Raw genomic sequence first — 22,313 nt, 5'->3', positions numbered from 1 at the left:
GCATCCATGGGTGATTGAGAAGGGAAATACACGACACTTATGGGCACAAGCATATCTAACCGGTCATTTATTTGCCAATATTCGCTTAACACAAAGGTACGAGTCTATGAATACTTCACTAGCTATTGCACTGAAACACAAGAAGACATATTTAGATGTTGTTCGTGCAATTGAAGATGGAATTAGTAGAATGCGTATGAACGAGTTGAAAGCGGATTACTTAAGTTCCCATACGAAGCCCTTCCAGATCACAAAACTGGTCGACCTTGAAAGCCATACCGCTGCGATTTTTACCCGCGAATCTTTTCGTGTGTTCCAAGATGAACTTATACGGGAGACATTGTATCGGATTGAGACAGAGATTAAGTCCTTATCAGATGAATGTCAACATTATATTTTGTCAAAGTACGCAGAAAAAAAAAGGAAATTTGAAATTAGTTTTGATTCTCGTACGAAAACTCTAATTTGCTCCTTCAAAAAATCGAGACCGTTGGACTTCCGTGTCGCCATCAACTTCACATTTTGAAGCACTTGGACTACACATTTTTGCTCGGGACTTTGATTCAAAATAGGTGGACTAATGATGCGAAGGCTTCTGCACCCAGTTATGTTGATTTGAATGTGTCTCCAGAAGTGATGCAAATGGCAAGGTTCGCTGCTCTACGTTCAACGTCAAGTAGGTTATGCTACATTGCATCAAAGACAGACGAGTCTTTCAAAACTGCAAGAGATGAGATGAAAAAACTAATAGAAGAATTAGAAAACTCGTTTGGTTTAAATGATTCAGTCAACCAGAGCATTGTAGTAAACAACGTTCGTGACCCTCAACGAAAACAACGCAAGCGAAAAGAAGTGCCGAAGAACAAGGTCGAGAAGAAAATTAGGCGATGTGGGTACTGCAACGGTGAGGGACATAACAAACTAACATGTCCTCAAGTCAAGCTCAGTTTGAGTACAAGCACACAGCCTACATCAACTGATTTTTTCGAAGACGGAATGGAATGACAACGATCTCCATCGTAAGTATCAACATGACTCCTATTGTGTATAAGAAATATGTACATATAAATATTTTAAATGAAGGAAGAAAAACCGCGTTACTTAAAATTAGCGACACAATATTAAAAAGTGTCGATATAGGTTGTAGACCTATTCGCTCATAAAATCGGTATATTTATACCAGTTATATTACAAAATTATCTATTACATTATAATTCTGGGTTCCGATGTGTAAATGTCGACACTTTTTGACAAGGTATCGACACATTTTTCTTTCATTCTGGACATAAAGTACCGACACAATATTAAAAAGTATCGACATAGGTTGTAGACCTATTCGCTAATAAAACCGGTATACTTATACCGGTTATATTACAAAATTATCTAGTACATTATAATTCTGGACATAAAGTACCGACACAAAATTAAAAAGTGTCGATATAAGTTGTAGACCTATTCGCTCATAAAACCGGTATATTTATACCGGTTATATTACAAAATTATCTATTACATTATAATTCTGGGTTCCGATGTGTAAATGTCGATACTTTTTGACAAGGTATCGACACATTTTTCTTCCATTCTGGACATAAAGTACCGACACAATATTAAAAAGTGTCGACATAGGTTGTAGACCTATTCGCTAATAAAACAGGTATACTTATACCGGTTATATTACAAAATTATCTAGTACATTATAATTCTGGACATAAAGTACCGACACAATATTAAAAAGTGTCGATATAGGTTGTAGACCTATTCGCTCATAAAACCGATATATTTATACCGGTTATATTACAAAATTATCTATTACATTATAATTATGGGTTCCGATGTGTAAATGTCGATACTTTTTGACAAGGTATCGACACATTTTTCTTCCATTCTGGACATAAAGTACCGACACAATATTAAAAAGTGTCGATATAGGTTGTAGACCTATTCACTCATAAAATCGGTATATTTATACCGGTTATATTACAAAATTATCTATTACATTATAATTCTGGGTTCCGATGTGTAAATATCGACACTTTTTGACAAGATATCGACACATTTTTCTTCCATTCTGGACATAAAGTACCGACACAATATTAAAAAGTGTGAAAACTTTGTTGTGGATATCATGAAAAATAATGATATAGTAATATGTTTCGATACATTTGCAAGCAGATGTAAAATACATTAATAACTAGTATTGATATTTCAACAATCCTCAAATGTATATGTATACAGAGAAGTAAATATGGAATAATTAATGAAAATATACACACAATATAATCACACCAAAATATACATACACAAGAATGTTCAAATAATGTACCGACAAACGAAATTAATCCGATGAAAAAGGGTTATTTCTAACGAAGTCCGGAACATTAGAGGCCTTCAACAAATTTTCCAAATACTCTCGTATGTTTCCGCCTTTTTCTGAGGACATACATAAATAATTTCAATTATCAAACTAATGAGGTGCAATTTTACTAACAATAAACTAAATTCGCATAAGCATGAATAAATTTGTGTCATACCTAGAGCATTGTCGTTCGAATGGGAAGCAGCGTCAAAGGTATGTGGACATATGTAATTGTATTTCTATATAAACACATAAGTTGTTAAAATAATCAATGTCTGAACACCTGTTCAACTGGAAAAACATATTGCATAAATGCAACTTACCGGATTATAAATCATTTTTTCCATTGAATCATCGACCAAAAGTGTATTTAGCTCGTTAAAATCTGGACACGTGTTCCAAACATCATTGAGATCTTTACAGTAGGTAACAGTATCGTATGTTTTGCATTTTGCTTGATCCTGTTCACAAACAGTCGAACATAAATATGTAGGAATCATAGACAACGAAAAGTCAGCAAACTGTAATGACATTCATCTTACCAACACGAATAGAAAATGCTCAGAAAATAAAGGTAGTTTCTCAAGTACACGGTCGACGTTATGCCTGAGATTGTAATCAAGTTTGAATGTTAACATTCAAATATATATTAACGATTTTGACTACAGTAATTCAATTGCTCCAAACATGTTCTAACCTCAACTTTAAAGACCAAAGGGCAACAACAAAATTGTCGACACAAAATTGCATAAATTCAAATAATCCTGTTCTGAGGACAACATCTACAACATGAAGAAAATGAGATTAATGTTCTACGCTTATATGTTAAAATAATGGATACAAAAGAATAGAATTAAAACCTGCAGGCCGTCTTGGGATATAGGCAAGGACACCATTGAGATCAAAAATTAAAAGTTTTCTTGAAGGCGGCGTTGCAGACACGATATACTTGTTTGGATCATCATCATCATTGTCGTCGTCATCGTCATCTTCATCGTTAGCTTTATCTTCATTGACCGCTTGGTTGTCAATATATGTTAAAAGAAAATAAAATACAGTTCAGAACGTGTAAATGTTTAGAAACATAAATAATGAATTACCTAACTCGTTTGATGTCGTTGACGTAATTCGTCACGCAACATGGAGACTTTACGTTGCAATGATGAAATATCATATCGCATTCCACTCACAAGGGAATCAATATGCTCCCGAAAATTGACCATGTATTCCATCACGGTCTTAATTGTGACATCCTCTGTAACTGGAGCTTCTTCCATCATTGCGTCTCCACTTGGTTGCTCTTCTTCATGGCCAATGGGGTCCATTTCCTCCCTCTCTTGATCTAATCCGACATCCTTGACACGCTTCCAACCGAGTTTTTCAACAAAATCATATCCCGCTTTTTTAATAAATACCATGTCAATCTTGCGGGTTAATCGAACAGGGGCGTCATGCGAAAAATCAATTTCCTTCTTCTTCAACAGATGGGTTATGACACATCCATATGGTAGTGCAGTAGAAATTGTTGCTCCCTTTGTGACCATATATACAATTGTATTAAATATGAGTTTTGCAATGTTTGGAGCCGTTTTGGATTTGGATTTATACTTTGCTATCCACCAATAATCGATGTCTCGAAGCGTTGAATGTTTTCCCCCACTAGGCCAGATATACCATGTGAGCATTTTGTGAAACACTCTCAACTCTACATCGAGGTGAATTGGGCTATTTCTAGCAACCCGTTTAATTGTAGACCAATCTACACCATTTTCATCTGAATCCCCTTTATTCGCTACACCTAAACCCTCCGCAATAGTTTCCGGAGATATATATATATATATCCTTCCCCATGACATGTGTATTAATTCCTATTATATTAGTCTTATTAGGCTCCTGCTGTAAGGAAGCATTGTTGTAGAAGACTCTAACTAGGTTGGGATAATATCTTGGTTCTACACCAAGGAATTCAAGCCAACCCCAAAATGTAAATGTGGATTTAAAACTAAATGCATATTTATCATCAAACAAGAAACCCAGGTCAATGACACGTTCGGGACGAATCTTCCATACTTTAAAACTCGTCTGCCATCTTTGTTTCTCTATATCGGATCTAAAGTTCAGAGTTTCGAAGGACCTGATTTCCTCAGAAGAATCGTTTGTTTCAGAAGGAGGTTATGGTTGAGAAGAACTGGGTTGAGAAGAGCTTTGAGAAAGACCGCGCTTCTGACGTTGACGTTTTGGAGCCATTTTGGTTGGATGCTATTACAATGGAACACAAACACATTCAGGAAAAAAAACTCCAATATAGAAATCAATCAAACCCATAAAATATCGATAAATTTACCTGAATATCTGATCGTCACTGTTATGATAACGCTAGTATTCTTTGGAGAGGAAGAGTTATCTTCTGTCTGCTTGTCTTTATGTTTAGGGTTTTTCAATTTTAGAGTACTATATATAATGAATGGTGGAAAAACACTTGATATTTAAATTAGTATCGACAAAACATTAAACAGAGTCGATACATTATTTAGACCTATTCTCTCATAAAACCGGTATACTTGTACCTGTTAGATTGAAAAATTACCTAATATATTATACTTATGGGTTTAGATGTTTATGGGATCGATACTTTTTATATATGGATCGACACTTTATGGTTGCACCCTGTTTGCCATTCAATCTGGACCAAAAATATCGACACAAACTACAAAAGTGTCGACACATTATTTAGACCTATTCTCTCATAAAACCGGTATACTTGTACTGGTTAGATTGAAAAATTACCTATTACATTATACTTATGGGTTTCAATGTTTATGGGATCGACACTTTTTATATATGGATCGACATTTTATTGTTGCCCCCTTTCCATTCATTCTGGGCCAAAAATATCGACACAAACTAAAAAAGTGTCGAAACATTATTTAGACCAATTCTCTCATAAAACCGGTATACTTGTACCGGTTAGATTGAAAAATTACCTATTACATTATACTTATGGGTTTCGATGTTTATCGGATCGACACTTTTTATATATGGATCGACACTTTATTGTTGCACCCTGTTTGCCATTCATTCTTGACCAAAAATATCGACAAAAACTACAAAAGTGTCGATACATTATTTAGACCTATTCTCTCATAAAACTGGTATACTTGTACCGGTTAGATTGAAAAATTACCTATTACATTATACTTATGGGTTTTGATGTTTATCGGATCGACACTTTTTATATATGGATCGACACTTTATTGTTGCACCCTGTTTGCCATTCATTCTGGACCAAAAATATCGACACAAACTACAAAAGTGTCGATACATTATTTAGACTTATTCTCTCATAAAACCGGTATACTTGTACTGATTAGATTGAAAAATTACCTATTACATTATACTTTTGGGTTTCGATGTTTATGGGATCGACACTCTTTATATATGGATCGACACTTTATGGTTGCACCCTGTTTGCCATTCATTCTGGACCAAAAATATCGACACAAACTACAAAAGTGTCGATACATTATTTAGACATATTCTCTCATAAAACCGGTATACTTGTACCGATTAGATTGAAAAATTACCTATTACATTATACTTTTGGGTTTCGATGTTTATGGGATCGACACTCTTTATATATGGATCGACACTTTATGGTTGTACCCTGTTTGCCATATTGTAAATTTACCTTTTACTTTAAAGTGAATTTTGTAGTTATTGTACATACCCTCAATATATATGGAATGACCATTCATTCTCACACATGATGACAATTATGATGACATTTGGTATAATACAGACAACAATCTCCATATATCGTAAGTATCAACATGACCCTTAATGTGTATAAGAAACATGTACAACAACATACTGCTAACTTTTCTCATCTCATTCATAATTATATTCACATACAAAATTATAAATCGTATACAAAATTATAAATCTTATACAAAATTAACCCTACATTTACATCATTGCATCCTTTTGTTATTCTTATGTATCATGACAGCTTTTGTTATCTCCTATCTTCGTTGATTTTGATTGTGGCTTACGAGATCGTTTAAATTCGCGATCGATCCCACTCTCCAACAACCTATATTCAAATTGTCAGAACGTTATGTATTGTAAACTACAGCATTCAATCTACGACTTTTAACAATTTTACCACAAACGAATTTTTCTTTCCGCTTACAAAATCACCAGTTGCCCCTGTAGAACCGATCGATTCCATCCACATTATCACATACATGCCACAATCATGTCTGTTACAAAATTTGAAAACCACACATGTCAATTATGATGAATACTGCATAAATTAAGCTTTCTATTTGTGATAACATCTCATACCCATTCAATTGCTTATTCTTCTTATGCTCTACAAATTTGAAATTTTTCAAGGGATACTTTCCTAGAGATCCACAGGATTCAACCCAAATGCGTTTCTTATTATAAAAATCTAATATTTTAATCTGCATTAAAATAGAAGAAGTTATGATCCAAAAAAATTATGCATTATAATTTACATAATGTCCTTTCATACATACATACATACCAATCTCTTAGCATCCTTCACTCTCTGTTTAGCTGCTTCAGTTGTAAACATACTATCATATATTGTTGCAACACGATCTACCATATCCAACACCAACAGATACCAATGTGAATTATGGTAGTTTATTGTGATCATGATATGCAACAAATTTCACACCCAATTTGACAAAATTCAACATTCTATATCCGAAAACATCATTTGCAATTGGTATGGTGTCTTACCTTCTCACAGTCGGTGAATTTCACATAGTTATTCAATATGGGACCCTAGAAGGTAGCAATACTCTCAACACTTTCTTTGCTGTTGGCATCCAACGCCTGCTGCTGCAATTACGCAACAAACATTATTAATTTACCGTCTATAACACTACTTATCTCCATTTATTAATTTAACTCACCGCTAAGTGGTATGGAAGGTAGCCAATCCTCCGGAGTGACTTCTGAGAATCGTAGCATACTGTCAAGGCGAGCAAATCAATAACCTAACAAAATTAATTACACAATCAGAACATATTCAAAAAGTTTTAACATTTTCTACTTTCTACTTACCACACCGCCAACTCATTCCGTAGGCTTCAACGTTGCAACGTCGTATACACTAGCGAATTGATTTCCCATTGAGATTACAGAATATCTGTATGAATCATTAGGATTAATATTTTATCATGAAATATTTAAATATAACTCACAAAGCAATATATTTCACTTACTCCGATTCTAACTCACTATTCCATAAATAATCACAAATTGCAGCTTCGATGTCATCAATTCCGCTTGGAATATCCGCTTTTTCAACCTACAATTTTGCATACAAATTTTTGTCACAACAACATAATAAAAATCAAATTAAGTTTTCTTTTATTCAACTTACCTTCTGCTTCTTCTTTTGGGGTGCAGGACATTCCGAATCAAATCTGCTGATATAACACTCTCCGGTGTATAAACGACATTGACTTCCTTCCTCCTCATTTCTTCCATCTCTTCTTCTTCCTCCTCCTTCTTTTCTTCTTCATATTTTTTCAGTTCATCGTATTTTTTTTCTACATAGCTCTTCATCTCTTTTATTTCACCCTTCAATTGATCTCCTTCATCCAAGTATTTATCAACCACCCCCTTCACCCCCGTAAGTTCACTCCTCAATTCCACAACCTCCTTCACCACTCCCTCAAATTTTTCACCCGTCACCATCTTAATATCACCCTTTAACACCCCAACTTCTTTCACCACTTCACCCCTCAACACCTCTACTTCCTTCACCACTCCATCTATTTTTCCTTCCACTACCCCCTTATGCCTCTCAAGTGTATCTTCGACTCTCTCACGTTTCTCTTCGACTCTTGATTATCTTTGCATGATATCAAATTGGTTTTTTTTGATATCAGCCAATTCAGACATCAAAATGTCGAAGTTACTATGTTTTCCCTCACCGTCATCCCACTCACCGTCATCCCCTGATACAACCATCTGTCATTTCTTCGCCTCTGCCTCCACTGCTTCCTCTACATCCTTTCCAATAACCTTCAAAATTAAATTACAATATTAAGACATTGATTATATTCTTAATATTATTTAATTACATTTATTACCCTTTCTTGCTTCTTCGCTCTATCCAACTTCAACTTCACCATCACTCTAACCACCTCTTCCTTCCCCCATGCACGGATGCGTGCCACTTCGGTTCTTTCATAAGCCGGCACTGCCTCACAGCCTGACCAAAAATCGAACAGTGCAACCTGCATTTATAATAAAATTTATATTTTTATATAAAAACACAAAAAAGTTCTTCAACTTATTTACCTCTAAGATTGCTATGCACCCTTTGAGGTATCTCTGGCTGCCCTTTTTAAAGGTGATTATTGATTCAATCAATCTCGAATGGATATATTCAGCCCAATTGAATTCACCCTTCAAGCCTTCATCGCAAATGAGCTTCATATGTTCCTTGTTCGTTGACGTATGACCCGTTGGACAAAGAAATATACCGACAAGGTATAATAGAACTTTGGCCTTCAGCTCATTCCCAACGTAAGATCTACTTTTTATTTCCTCTTCAATTTCAGCATATGTCACCTTCTGCTTCAAACTATATTTGGAGGCAAGTGCTTTCCAGTCCTTACTCTTACAGACTTCTACAACACTTTTGCCTTCATTTTCTACCCCCAATACGGCTGCAGCACATGGGATCCCGAGAGGAAATGAAAAATCACCATACTTAGCAATACATTGTCTGACATCAAATTGCGCCATCAAGGATCGACATAATTCCCTCCGAATAGGTCGATCCCTTACTCCTACCAACGATCCAAAACTTATTTCTCCCAGCACATTCAACTGACCATTCTCCTTAAGGTGTTTAATTAATGAATTCACCTTTTTAATGTTGTATCTTGTCGACACTTCCTACATTTTTTAACAATATATAATGTTATATTTCTTATATATTTTGTATCAACGTATTTAGAAGTTTAATGAATACCTTATTTTCATGTGCTTTCCTCCGTTCTTTGTATTCTTTACTATCATTCCTTGACTGTGTGATGTAAGGTTCCTTTTCAACATCACTCATTGAATTCCATTTGGACCTCACATCTTTTGTCACCTAATATTAAACATAAACGTTTCTTAATCTATACATTAACACTAAATACTACTCAATGTCAATTTCATTTTACATACCGAACCGCTCTGTGTGCCATCTTCCTTCATCCTTTTGCATTCGACCATATTGTCAACATTTAAAATTTATAATCAATTTAAAGTTTATCGATACTTTAATCCAATTACCATTTCAACAATAATAACAAAAAGACATTGATACTTACTAGAAGTACATATATCCACCCTTTGGTTGCTTTCGAGTCTTGGCCTCAATTTCAAAGTCATATGCGCCACCAACAATTTTTTCACCCATTGACTCCATTTTTCCTTCATATATCAGTTTACGCAAATCAAATCAAATACTTGTTACATACACTTTATTCAATATAGAAATATAGATAACTACTCTTGTGGTAAAACGGTTTTCTTCAAAAGAATTTGAATGACCACTACAAAATGTGTCAGAACATTTATACAACCTATAATATCATTTTTTACCTATAATATTTAATAAAAGTATTGACATTTATATTTTACCTTGAATATCACTTTCTACCTGTAATCTTTCTCAAATGCTTCTTTACTCTAAAACCCCAAACAACACATAAAAACCCTATTTCCTATTACTGTAATAATTTAAAACTAGGGTTTTGACAACATACTTTTCGATTCGACTGCAGCAACAAACAAACGAACTTCGCTTTAGAAACGCCTTCTGATATGCAGCAACAATTACGCTTCGATTTCAAAAACTTGTCCGTTCTATCTATTTTCAGAGGATATTTAGTTATGGCCTTTATATTTTCATCGGATATGTTATTTATATTTAATCGATACAAATACAAAAGTATCGATACTTTTATGTCAGGTGTCGATACTTTCGAAATGATATTTACCTATTTCTTTGAAAGTGTCGATAATTTATTACACGTACTTACGAAAGTATCGACACTTTCAATATATCTGGTATCGTTTTATCGGTTTTATCATTTTGGTATCGATTTTATCATATTTTTACCTGTTATATCGTTGTGGATCGATATATTTTTTTAAAGTATCGACACATTATAGGCGCTAAAACTGCTTCTCTTTTAAATTCACAAAGTGTCGATCCTTATATAAAGTATCGACACTTTCAATATATCCGGTAACGTTTTACGGGTTTTATCATTTTGATACCGGTTTTATCATATTTTTACCTGATATATCGTTTTGGATCGATACATTTTTTAAAAGTATCGACACTTTATAGGATTTAAAACTGATTCTCTTTTAAATTTACGAAGTGTCGATCCTTATATTAAAGTACCGACACTTTAAATGTATCCGGTAGCGCTTTACCGGTTTTATCATTTCAATACCGGTTTTGTCATAGTTTTACATGTTATATCGTTTTGGATCGACACATTTTTAATTTGGATAGACACGAACCGACAAGTTAAGTTTACCGGTTGCATAATTTTTTAATATTTCTTCATGACTTAGACCTACTACATTATTATTAGTCAACATTTCCGATAACGCTAAACTAAATTTATTAAATATATTTTAATGTATCTAGTAATACTATATATTAATCGTATATTAATCCGTCTTTCCTGAGACAATCAACTGGAAATGGATGTTCAAACTTCAAATCAAAAGGCTGTGTCTTTTTTCCTGTTTTATTTTTCAGGGTTAGTAGAGTGTTGAGTCTTCTTTGCTTTGCTAATTTTCTTCGGCGCGGAACCCGAGGGATCGTTGTTTCACTGCCTTTTAGTTTATTAGTCTATGTTTTTGTTTGTTTGTTTTCGTAGCTGGTAGATCATAGGTGCAGTTTCTTTTTAACAGTGGACGAAAAAAGAGAAGTAGTGGACGTATCAATAAACAAATGGAAAAATTGATGGAGATAGATAGTGTGTGCTCGACGAAAGGATGTAAATAAGATAAAATAAATCATGAGTTCGAATTTGAATTTAGTTAAATTTAAAAATATTTTAAGTTTATTTTTTTTAAAATTTGAGTAGGGTTTTATTTTTTATTTTAAATTTAAAATTTGATAATTTTAAATTTATGAATTTTCGAATCAAATTAAACTTAACTTTAGATCTTTCGAATCGAGTCGAGTTCAATAATCCTTGAACTCGACCCCACTCGTTTTACAACCCTAAAACCCATGTCCCCAAGCAAATTATAGGTGGTATGCTGGTTCTCATATGATTATTTATATAATCATGTATCTCAACGCTTATTGTATGCGTTTGTTTTGAAAATAATTTCTTCTTAATTTTTAATTTTTTTTTCTTTCACTTTAATTCAATTCAACTTTAAAAATTTTGATTTATTTCTACAATATTAGTAGAAGACGTGTTTTATAAAAAGAAAATCTTTTCAAAAGCATTTCATGAAAAATATCTTTATTTTATATAATATAAAAAGATATTAATTCGAGAAATAATTTAAAATGGATATTTAAAAATTTTAAACATTAATTTACTTTAGTTTCAGCGAAACGGATATCGAGCCCGATTCGTTAATTGGTATGTGCAGTTATACGTTTTTGTTCGGTGAAACGGATATCGAGCCCAATGCGTTCTCATATCCCACGATTAAGGTTGTCAATTCTTCAACCCTCTACATTTTACCTTCGTGCACTACTTGATTTCTAAAATATTACAGCATTTTAAATTATAATAGAATTGTGTTTAAGATATAATTTACAAAATGAAATTGATTAATTTATTCTACGATGTATTTTAGATGTTTCAGTGACAATTGTTAGCCCTGCTTTTCTCTTTCTTAAAATACACATATTTTATAGACACGATTATTTCAACAAGTCTTTTGAAAAAATATAATATTACATCGAGATCTTTATTAAATACTATATTTAAATATGATGGAAATCAAAAGCAATTCAAATATAGATATTAAATACTTTTGTTCCTATCGAAATTCGTACGATGTTAAATCTAACACCTGGAATAATTCTCTTCTTAGAAATTTAAGATATCTATAATAGTTTAATCTTATCAACTGGTATTATATATCAAATTATTATGTATAATTAAATAGTTATAAATGTTGATAAGGTTGATCTGTCTAAACAACAGCCGCTCCTATGAAGGGTTGAAGTTTTTGGCAAATGGCCAGCAATCATATAACTGCACATGCCAATTAACGCTAATCAATTCCACTACTACTCACTACCAACTGAACCGTAACACGTAAATTCCACCTGTACAAACAGACAACCCAATCTTTTCAATTTCAAATCTCAGCAATTTCTTCGTTAAGAAGGAATATGATGAATGTATTAAGTGTTAATTCTATTAATTATTATTAACATATTTAAAATTTTCAAAAATTAAATTATCATAATTTAAGAATAAGTAAAAATTTTAATTGAAATATTTATAATAGTTTTTAATATGTGTATCAATGGTAAAATTATTATGTTTATTTATAAATTAACAGATTAGACATATCTGAATATTATATTTTAGATTTTATTTTGATAAATCATGTTCAGCATATGTCTTACTTAGTATTGCAATTAACTAGGAAGCATATATTCAAAAAATGAATGAGAGAGCTCACATGGGCTTTGACAATATCCCATCATCACTCATGCAATTCCCCAGTAACTTTCAAACTGTTCATATTTCAGCTGGTAGCTTCACGAAAACTATACACAGCATAATATAACAACTCCTAAAGTCAAGCAAAAAATCTTCTAATAATTCCATATAATTATATTATAAAATACATGAAAATCTAAGGGTGTTTCTGTGATTCCAAACCATGACGGACACGTGTAAGAAACCCAAAGCGATTAGCATCCTTAAAGACCGTAACATACCCATCAACCCATGTAAGAAAAAAAACACCTGCATCTAGAACAGATCCATTTCATTGCATTAACTCGTAAGCAGCTTCTCTCAGTAGAAAAAAAAATCCCAGAAAAAATGAGGTCAAGCAACCATTTGATAGGGTTACTGAATTTCATGACATTTTTGCTGTCGGTAGTTATATTGGGCGGCGGAATATGGCTGAGCAGCCGAGCCAACAACACCGATTGTCTCAAGTTCCTACAGTGGCCGTTGATAGTGATAGGAGCCTCCATCATGGTGGTTTCCTTGGCGGGTTTCGCCGGCGCGTGTTACAGGAACACCTTCTTGATGTGGTTCTACCTCTTCGTGATGTTCTTCGTCATTGCGGCGCTCATCGGGTTCATAATTTTTGCTTACGCAGTCACTGACAAAGGGTCGGGGCGGCCGGTGATGAACAAAGGATACTTGGAGTATTACCTGCCGGATTACTCGGGTTGGCTCAAAGACCGAGTGGTGGACGAGGGGTATTGGGCTAAGATTAGCTCATGCATAAGGGATTCCAAAACTTGTAGCAAGATGGGAAGATCCTTTAACGGCGTCCCTGAAACTTATGATATGTTTTCCATTAGGAAGCTTTCTCCTATTGAGGTATGCAATTCTTTCCTCGAATTTTATTACATGGTTTACCATATTTACTGGTTTGATCACAAGTAGATCCATTTAAGGGTATGATTTTTTGTTAATAGAATAAAATAAACGGTAACGGATGAATGATTTTATCTTGGTCGAATTTATATAATTTTAAAAAATAATTTATCGAATATATATATTTTATAAAATAAAAAAAAATTATTAATAAAAGTGTGAATCATATATTTAATATATGAAAATTTTAATTATAAAAAACAATCTCCCCATTAATATTCTTCGATTTATTCTAAAAAATAAACTATATCATTTAAAAGAAAATTTAAATTTGAGTCAACTCGGTGTCACTAGCAGTGCCCAGTACAGCTCTGCCAGATTAATCTAGGCGACCTCCACTGCGGTTGATGGGTTGGACCACTCAAAATTTTTTCTCTTTTTTTCTGAAATTGTTTATTTTTTGTAAATTTGTAAATTATTATTATTTGCAATTTTGATAATTGTATAAATAAAATTGGGTGGACCACAATGGACGGTTGCTGATTTGACGAACCCAATAATTATGTCTCTGTATCACAAATGGGCACATCTTATTTTAATTTTGGAATTTCGAAAATAAAAAGTCCCAAAATGGCGTCGGTTCACTTATTATATCTGATAATGCATAAAGGCACGCCGTACTTTACTGCTATTTTATATTAATAATTAAATTAAAAAATTAATATTTATTGTTAAATAATCTAATAAAATTAGAAATTTTGTAAAAGTTGGATGATACAAATCATGTCTTGCTTTATCCTTAATTGATTGCCTTTTGTAGGTTCATCTCCTTTTCTTTTGTTTTTTTATAATTATTTTATTCTTGTCTGCTTCCTGAATCCTAAAGCTAGAAAGATGAAAGAAAAACAAATGTGGGAATTATTTCATTTTCTCGGATGCCAAACAGATTCCTACAATTTAATTAATTGCCGAATATTTTTACCAAAATTTATGGAATGATTCCAGCTATGCTCCTTCAAGACTTCACATGCATACAAAACCTTTTTTTCTATTTTGGTGGTGGTTGGTGAGGGACTATTTATAGGGTGAATATTTGATCTATTTGAGTTAAAATATTTTAAATTAATTAAGTTTACTATTCTTATTTAATGATTTAATTAAAAAACTATTTAAATTTTTATTTAAACTAAATATTTATAATATTATGATACTAATTGATTTTAATTTAAACGGTTTTATATAATTATATATATAGAAAGATAGTTTAAACTCGAGTCTAACTTAAAAATTAATCATCTAATAACTAAAAATTTTAAGTTTAAGTTTTATTTTATAATTAAAAGTTTATTTGAATTTTTTTGGGTCGAATTAAATTTATGAAATTATGAGTCAAGCTTTAATATTGAGTTAAACTGAAAATTTTGATTTTTTCGACTCAAATTTTACTATATGTTACCATTAACGCAAAATATTAGTGTTTAAGTAATTAATGAAAGCCAAAACTTCTTAATTGTAGTCCGGTTGCTGCAAGCCACCTACCGACTGTGGCTATGTCTATGTCAACGAGACGCTGTGGAACCCAGGCGGTGGGCTGGTTGGGTCGGACCTTGACTGCTCACGGTGGAGCAACGACCAACAGATGTTGTGCTACCAATGTGACTCGTGCAAAGCTGGGGTGCTCGGCAGCCTCAGGAAAAGCTGGAGGAAAGTCTCGGTAATCAACATCGTCGTGCTTATCCTCCTTGTCATCTTTTATGTCGTTGGCTGCGCTGCTTTCCGAAACAACAAGAAGATAGATAACGATGAACCGTACGGCCATGCGAGTATGACAAAGGCACAACCAAGTCGGATCCACCTTTAGAAAACATGGTTACAGTTAAAAGACATGTAATGGAAGCTTTACCTCTGTTGAGGATATCTGTACTGTTTTTAGGGTTTTTGCATACCTTTTGTGAATGGAACAATTGCAACTTAAATTTGGTTTTAATTTTTTCTTATCTTTCGGTGCTAGAATACGGGAAAAAATCTAAATTTTGGAGTCATCTTAACGTCATCTTTGGTATTTTTAGGTGATAATTTTTTTATAATTTAATAAAATGTTATATATATAATACATGTTAAGTTAATAATGTTATTGTATAATTTATATGATAAATGATATATTTTAATCACTTTTGATATGAAAATATGTTTACGTGCTTATTCAAATATGAAATATATATTGAAGTTAATGTGTATATGTTTGACATGTCTAAATGATTGAGATGATATTAAATTATAAACTATTAATTTTTTTAAAAGTGATTTAATTATAAGAATAAATGAAGATGATGTAAATTGTACGAGTATGATTATGTAACAATTATATTGTTATTGTACCTAAACGATGTTACAATATTCAAAAAGTTATATTATATTATGACTGAAAATATATTCAATAAATAATTGTAAACTCATATTTATGAGAGATAATTGAATATTTTTTTGATAAAATTATCTAAAATTTTAATAATTATTATTATTTTTAAATTAAACAAGCCCTCATTTAAAAAAAAAAATATTAAATTCTTAAAAACAATTTTAAAAAATCAATCAAAACGTTTATCATGTCATAATTTATTGTGAAACACTATATCATTATAATTACGATGAATGATAATTTATATTGGTCAGAAATTTATATACATGTATATATTAAGCACGAAACAAATGACCTCGGTGGTTAAAAGATTTGTTGTTATCATTTGAGGTTCTGAATTAAATATCGCTTATATTGAGATATAAGTATTCATCGTAAAAAAGTTAAATTTTTTTTAAATAAATATTTTGAGAAAAACGATATGATTTGAACCATTTTTTTATATTAAGCTTTCTTTATTTGGGAAAGGAGCCGTCTGATTCGAAGTTGGCACTGAGAACAAAAATATGTACCTCAAACAAGTAAAATGTACATCAAAATGATCGAACCTTATTTAATCCTAAATATAAAGAATATTATATTAAACAGATATCGTGATTTGAAACATTATTGTTATTATTTATTTAAATACCATGGGATTCTTTTTAGAAAAAAAAGGAAGGTATCATATTTAGATGCAGATCCAGTCCATTAATATACAACATTAAGATTCCAGTCAGTCCACAAATTAAATAAATCACAACGGAAGAAAACTCAAATTAAATAACTTACGTTAATTTCTAAAATATTAGATTCTTTTATATTTTATATTTTATTGGTAATCTATTTTTCCTTTGATAAGGTGGTGATCTCTATCTAATTGGATATTAAATTTATTTAATTGAATTGAAATAAAGACTAAATTGATAGAATGTATAAATATTAAGGAGCAAATGAATAATTATACTATTTTTTAATAGTCACGTCATCAAATGTTAGCGGCAAGTGTTTTGATTGAAACACTTAAATAACCAGATGATCTGATTGATAAAATCTCAAAATCGATGGTTAAAATGAAAAGAATCAACAATAAAGTGGTCGTGTGAATAGTTTACCCTATATAATATTAAACACGTAATCGCAGTTATTTTGAAGAGGTTGAGTGACATAAGCTCCGTCTATCTAGTAAGGCTCTTAATTTACAACACTGTGGTATTTGATTAAAGATTTTAGGTAGGAAGGTGGTATTTGATTCAGAGTTTCCTGCGCTTTGCTCACATTTTCAAAGTTGAACTCATGCTTGTTTCTCTACACAATTAGCCTACCGCGCGTGCCCCACGAGTACAACGCATTGCATTATCCAAAACATGTTCATGACCCTAATTTAAATCTTACTGGGCCTTCAACCGATGTGAATTTACCGTTTTCTGCACTGGTTTGAGTCATTGAAATTTAGGAAAAGGGGCATGAATTTAGACGACGGACAATTGAGGTTGCATTTAGTCAGTGTTTGAATGAAAAAATACTAGTGACACTGGCAGTCTAAGTCTTAATGGAAAACTGGGTTGAAACCAATGACCCCGCTGGTTTGGTTCAACTTCCACTAGTTTTTGTAGGTCATTAAGACCATTTTGTTGATAATCAGTTGGTTTTGCCTTAAAGGAATAGATTGGCTTTGCATTAATAATTACGCAAGTTTCGGGGCATCCCCAAATACGTTGGATAAGGATTTAATAACTTGGGCTTCAATTCAAGAGGCTGCTATGTTGAACCATTCAATGAACCATCAATGCCGTATAACATAAGTGCACTACTTAGTCACAACCATTTATTACTTCATTCTTCTCTGATTGAACATCTAAATTATTATAATAATGAAAGTATATACCAAATTAATACTTATTCGCTAGATAATTTAATGTCTTTTATTTTCTTTCAAAAGATGGAAATAAGCATTTTCCAGCATATATGTGATTACGAAATGACTTCCTTTTTCTTTGCGTGTGGTTTGAAATTAACGAATGACTCCAGGAAAATAGGAGAGGAACTTGGAAAATTTGTTTTCTTTCTAGAAAAATACCGTTTACTCTTAAGTTATGCGGGTCGGTATAGAAATTTTATACCAAGAAAATAAACAAATTTTTCATTAGCTTTTTTTAGGACAGAAGAAATAGTAACATAGTATATTATATATTTCTATAAGAAGTAATATTTTATATAAACTAGGATATTTTTGAACCCTACATAATAATTAAAAAGAAATATGATTAGTTTAGTAATAATTACATTTTTTTAATTACAATAAATTATTTTTGTGGAGGGTTTAACATCGGGTAAGAGTTTTTGATTCGATATATCCCATTTATATCTTTAGATGATTTAAATATAGTGACATATTATAGTTTAAATATAAATTTCAAAAAACTATAAAATTTTAATATAGTTTAGTTAAGGGTCAGGATTGAATTATGAGGGATGTAAATTATTTAATTTTAAAATAAATAGAATCTTAAAAATAAATGAAACCATAAAAATTAAGAGATCAAAGGTTTTATTTCACTAATTTTAGAATTTAAGGTCTTAAAAGTAATTAAATCAAATAAATTTAAGGTCAAGACTTAATTCCACTAATTTTAAAACTGATAGTGTCTTAAGAATCAGTTATACAAAAAAATTAAGAAAAATGAAGATTTAATTGTAATGGTTTCAGGACTATTAGTGACTTAAAAAATAATTATATCATCAAAGTTTGGAGGGATACAACCTCTCAGTTATAATGTGAATCTGATCCTTCATTAAGTAGTTATGTACTAAACTTTTATATACGAAATTTGGTGTTAAAATAACCTTCCAACACTCAAATATCATAAGTTTTTTATTTTAAAATTTAAATGATATCACAAATTAATGTTTTCGTTAAATTTTTAAAGATATATTAATAATGGTTTTTTTATCAGAAGGTTAATTTAATGATTAAAATAAAAAATAAATAAAAATTAATAATTAATGGTATATTTTATCTTCTATTCTTTAGGGGCGTTTGGTTCACGGAATGTAACATTACTATGAGAATGTTGCATTACCTTGTTTGGTTTGTTTAGCATGAATATAAGATTATATTGTTTGATTGTAAGAATATAAGATTCTTTGGTCGTATATTTTATCAAATTATTCTTATGATATATGTTTTTTAAAGTTAAAATTTAATATTAATTTATAAATATTTGAATGAAAATTTATAAAAATATTTTAATCGTTATACTATCTAACTTTTGAGAAAAAATACATTTAATATATAATTAATATAATTAGTATATTAAATTCATATTTTTAAATAATGTTCATAAGTATCATATCTATTTATATAAAATGTAGTATAATATGAAAAAAATACTATGATATTGAGTGGGTAAAGATATTTTTTTTCAATATATAAGATCCATTTTTAATAACTAAAAGTTAAATATTATTTTAAATAATTATATTTTTACTATGATATTTTTTCATCCCATAAAATTATAAATAGTAAAAATATTGAATATTGAATATTAAAAATAAAAAATATTTTAATTATTAAATTTATTAATATTTTAGTAAATCAAACTCTTGGTATATTATTATTACATTTATAATTTCGAGTAAAGTACAAAAAAATAAGAATTGAGAAGGATTATTATAAAAAAGAATCCATTAATCAAAGGGTATTTTTATTCAAAGTGGTATAAATTATATAATACCTAAGAATTTGGAAGTAATGACATTTTCACCATTTGAAAAAAAATATTATTGAGAAAATAATATTTTCTGTGAACTAAACATAAAAATATAATTTCGAAAAAAAATTATCGTGAACCAAACGCACAGGTTATATATATCTTAAGATATGGTTATATATATCTTAAGATATGTAAAGGGGAAAATAATAATTTAACTTTAAAGAATCAAAATATTTGCAATCGGTCAAATTAAAACACGGCAAAGCGGCCAGCAGACAGACAGCAATGTTAAGTTACGTCAGGTTCCATGTAACATGATATCATCGCTTTGCCTAATTCCACTATAAATAATACCCTTTCTATCCGAGAATAAACCCTCCACAAGTATTAATTGACATCCACACCAAATCTCGTCACTTCTATTCATTTCCGAAAAGCCTTAAAACCCTCATGTTTAAGATGGAATATGAACCAACCCCTACATCTTCTCCAGTATCACTTTCTCCGAATTCTTCGATTTCACTGTCATCGTCTCCTCCTCCTCCTCCTCCTCCTCAGGTTGTTATCAGCCCCTGCGCCGCTTGCAAGATTTTGAGGAGAAGGTGTGCTGATAAATGTGTGTTGGCACCTTATTTTCCTCCCACTGAACCAGCCAAATTCACCATTGCTCATCGTGTGTTCGGTGCTAGCAACATTATCAAGTTACTGCAGGTAGTAGTTTCTTTGTCACATAGTGTGAAAATGCTAAGAGGCTTGCTTTTGGTTAACGCGTTGACAAATACGGCAAAAATATAATAATGAAAAAGTTACCATTTTAGTGATTTTTTATTATTTAAATCTTATAAACATCGTATGTCGAATTTAAATTTAAATAACCCCTTTCTCGAGTTTAATTTTTGAGTTTGAATTTCGATACTTAATAGCTTTTATTTCCCACCTACAACCTCACTACTTTGAAACAGCAATTTGGGAAGAAAGTTGAATGTGGAGATGACCCTACTCTCGCAGCATAGTGAAACGGATTGATTTTAGTTGATAGTAATTGTAGACTTCCCATTCATAGTCAACGTTGAAAAATTTTCAGGAACTTCCCGAGTCTCAGAGGACCGACGCGGTAAGCAGCATGGTATATGAGGCGAATGCGAGGATCCGAGATACGGTTTACGGTAGCGCGGGGGCGATTTGCCAACTGCAGAAGCAAATCAACGAGCTCCAAGCACAACTAGCCAAAGCTCAAGCAGAAGTAACCAACATGCAATTGCAACAAGCAAACCTCGCCGCTATGCTCTGCATGGAGATGGCGCAATCGGCGTCTCCTCAACCAAGTTCCCTGCAATCTATGGATATTTTGATCACCAGCACCAACCCCACCCTTATGGAAGACAACAACAACTTTGGGTCACTATGGGAACCACTTTGGGCGTAACTTGCTGCTTAAAATACTAATCTCCCATGAAAACTCTCCTAAGGGGAAGTTGAAGGATTAATAAGTTTAACTTAGTATTAGGGTTAAATATAATTATGGGGAAATTAATGTCATATTAGGGATGTAAAATCTCTTTTGTCAAAGCTAAAATAGGAAACAGAGATATGAGGTGAAATTATGTACTTCAAATTTATTTTTCATTATAAATTGAATATATTTTAATTCACTTAAAAGTTCAAATTCAAGTAATTGTATATGCAGTGTATGTTAGGAAAATAAACCGAGTACAAGTAATTTCCCTATAACCAGATTAGTGAGAATGCGAAATAAAAGCGGAAAAATAATACCCGAAAATTGATAACGGAGTTCAGCCAATTGTGCTTACGTCTCCGGGCTGCTGCAGATCTTTTACTAAGAGAGAAAATTTACAGGTGTTTACAAAACACTCACTACTCACAAGAAAGCTCTCTAGTATAGGAAGAAAGAAATGTTTTGGGATGATTTTGAAGCTAAATGGGTAAGGGTATTTATAGTAGAAACTTAGGGACTAATATTTGAAAATACCCTAAAGTGCAACGACTAAAGTGAATTTACCCATTCCTATTTTCAACAAACATCTACCAAAATTTTACCAAACTTTGAAAAACATTTTTCAAAGAAACATTTACCAAACTTTGAAAAAAAACATTTTCCAAAGTTGGTTGCCAAACTTTGAAACTTTTAACAATCTCCCACTTGAAGACTGATTTTAATATGTCTTCACACATCGATCAATGCAGCAGCATGTCTGGTCTTGTTATTCTAGCATGCC

The 22,313-nt window shown here is 31.7% G+C and overlaps 2 protein-coding genes and 1 long non-coding RNA gene across 3 annotated transcripts; 2 read left to right on the top strand and 1 right to left on the bottom strand.

Moving 5' to 3' along the window:
* Positions 1-460: 460 nt before the first annotated feature.
* LOC120142080 lies at positions 461-21,281 on the bottom strand. The gene is made up of 3 exons (XR_005517820.1): positions 21,145-21,281; positions 8,399-8,406; positions 461-471 (listed from the first exon to the last, which is right to left on the bottom strand). It is a non-coding gene; the product is annotated as an uncharacterized LOC120142080 (long non-coding RNA).
* On the top strand, positions 13,346-15,959 carry LOC120142078 (tetraspanin-3-like). The gene is made up of 2 exons (XM_039156844.1): positions 13,346-13,965; positions 15,479-15,959. The coding sequence occupies exons 1-2, from the start codon at positions 13,453-13,455 to the stop codon at positions 15,821-15,823; spliced, it is 858 nt and encodes a 285-aa protein (XP_039012775.1). The 5' UTR covers positions 13,346-13,452; the 3' UTR covers positions 15,824-15,959.
* On the top strand, positions 20,473-21,606 carry LOC120142079 (LOB domain-containing protein 1-like). The gene is made up of 2 exons (XM_039156846.1): positions 20,473-20,787; positions 21,161-21,606. Exons 1-2 carry the CDS (start codon positions 20,527-20,529, stop codon positions 21,500-21,502), a joined length of 603 nt encoding a protein of 200 aa, XP_039012777.1. The 5' UTR covers positions 20,473-20,526; the 3' UTR covers positions 21,503-21,606.
* The last annotated feature ends 707 nt before the right edge of the window (positions 21,607-22,313 follow it).

Source organism: Hibiscus syriacus, unplaced genomic scaffold, assembly GCF_006381635.1.
Source record: "Hibiscus syriacus cultivar Baekdansim isolate YM2019G1 unplaced genomic scaffold, ASM638163v2 tig00110819_pilon, whole genome shotgun sequence".
NCBI classification, from domain to species: Eukaryota; Viridiplantae; Streptophyta; class Magnoliopsida; order Malvales; family Malvaceae; genus Hibiscus; species Hibiscus syriacus.
Note: the sequence above shows the minus strand (reverse complement) of the source record. Positions and strands in the feature narration are given on the sequence as shown.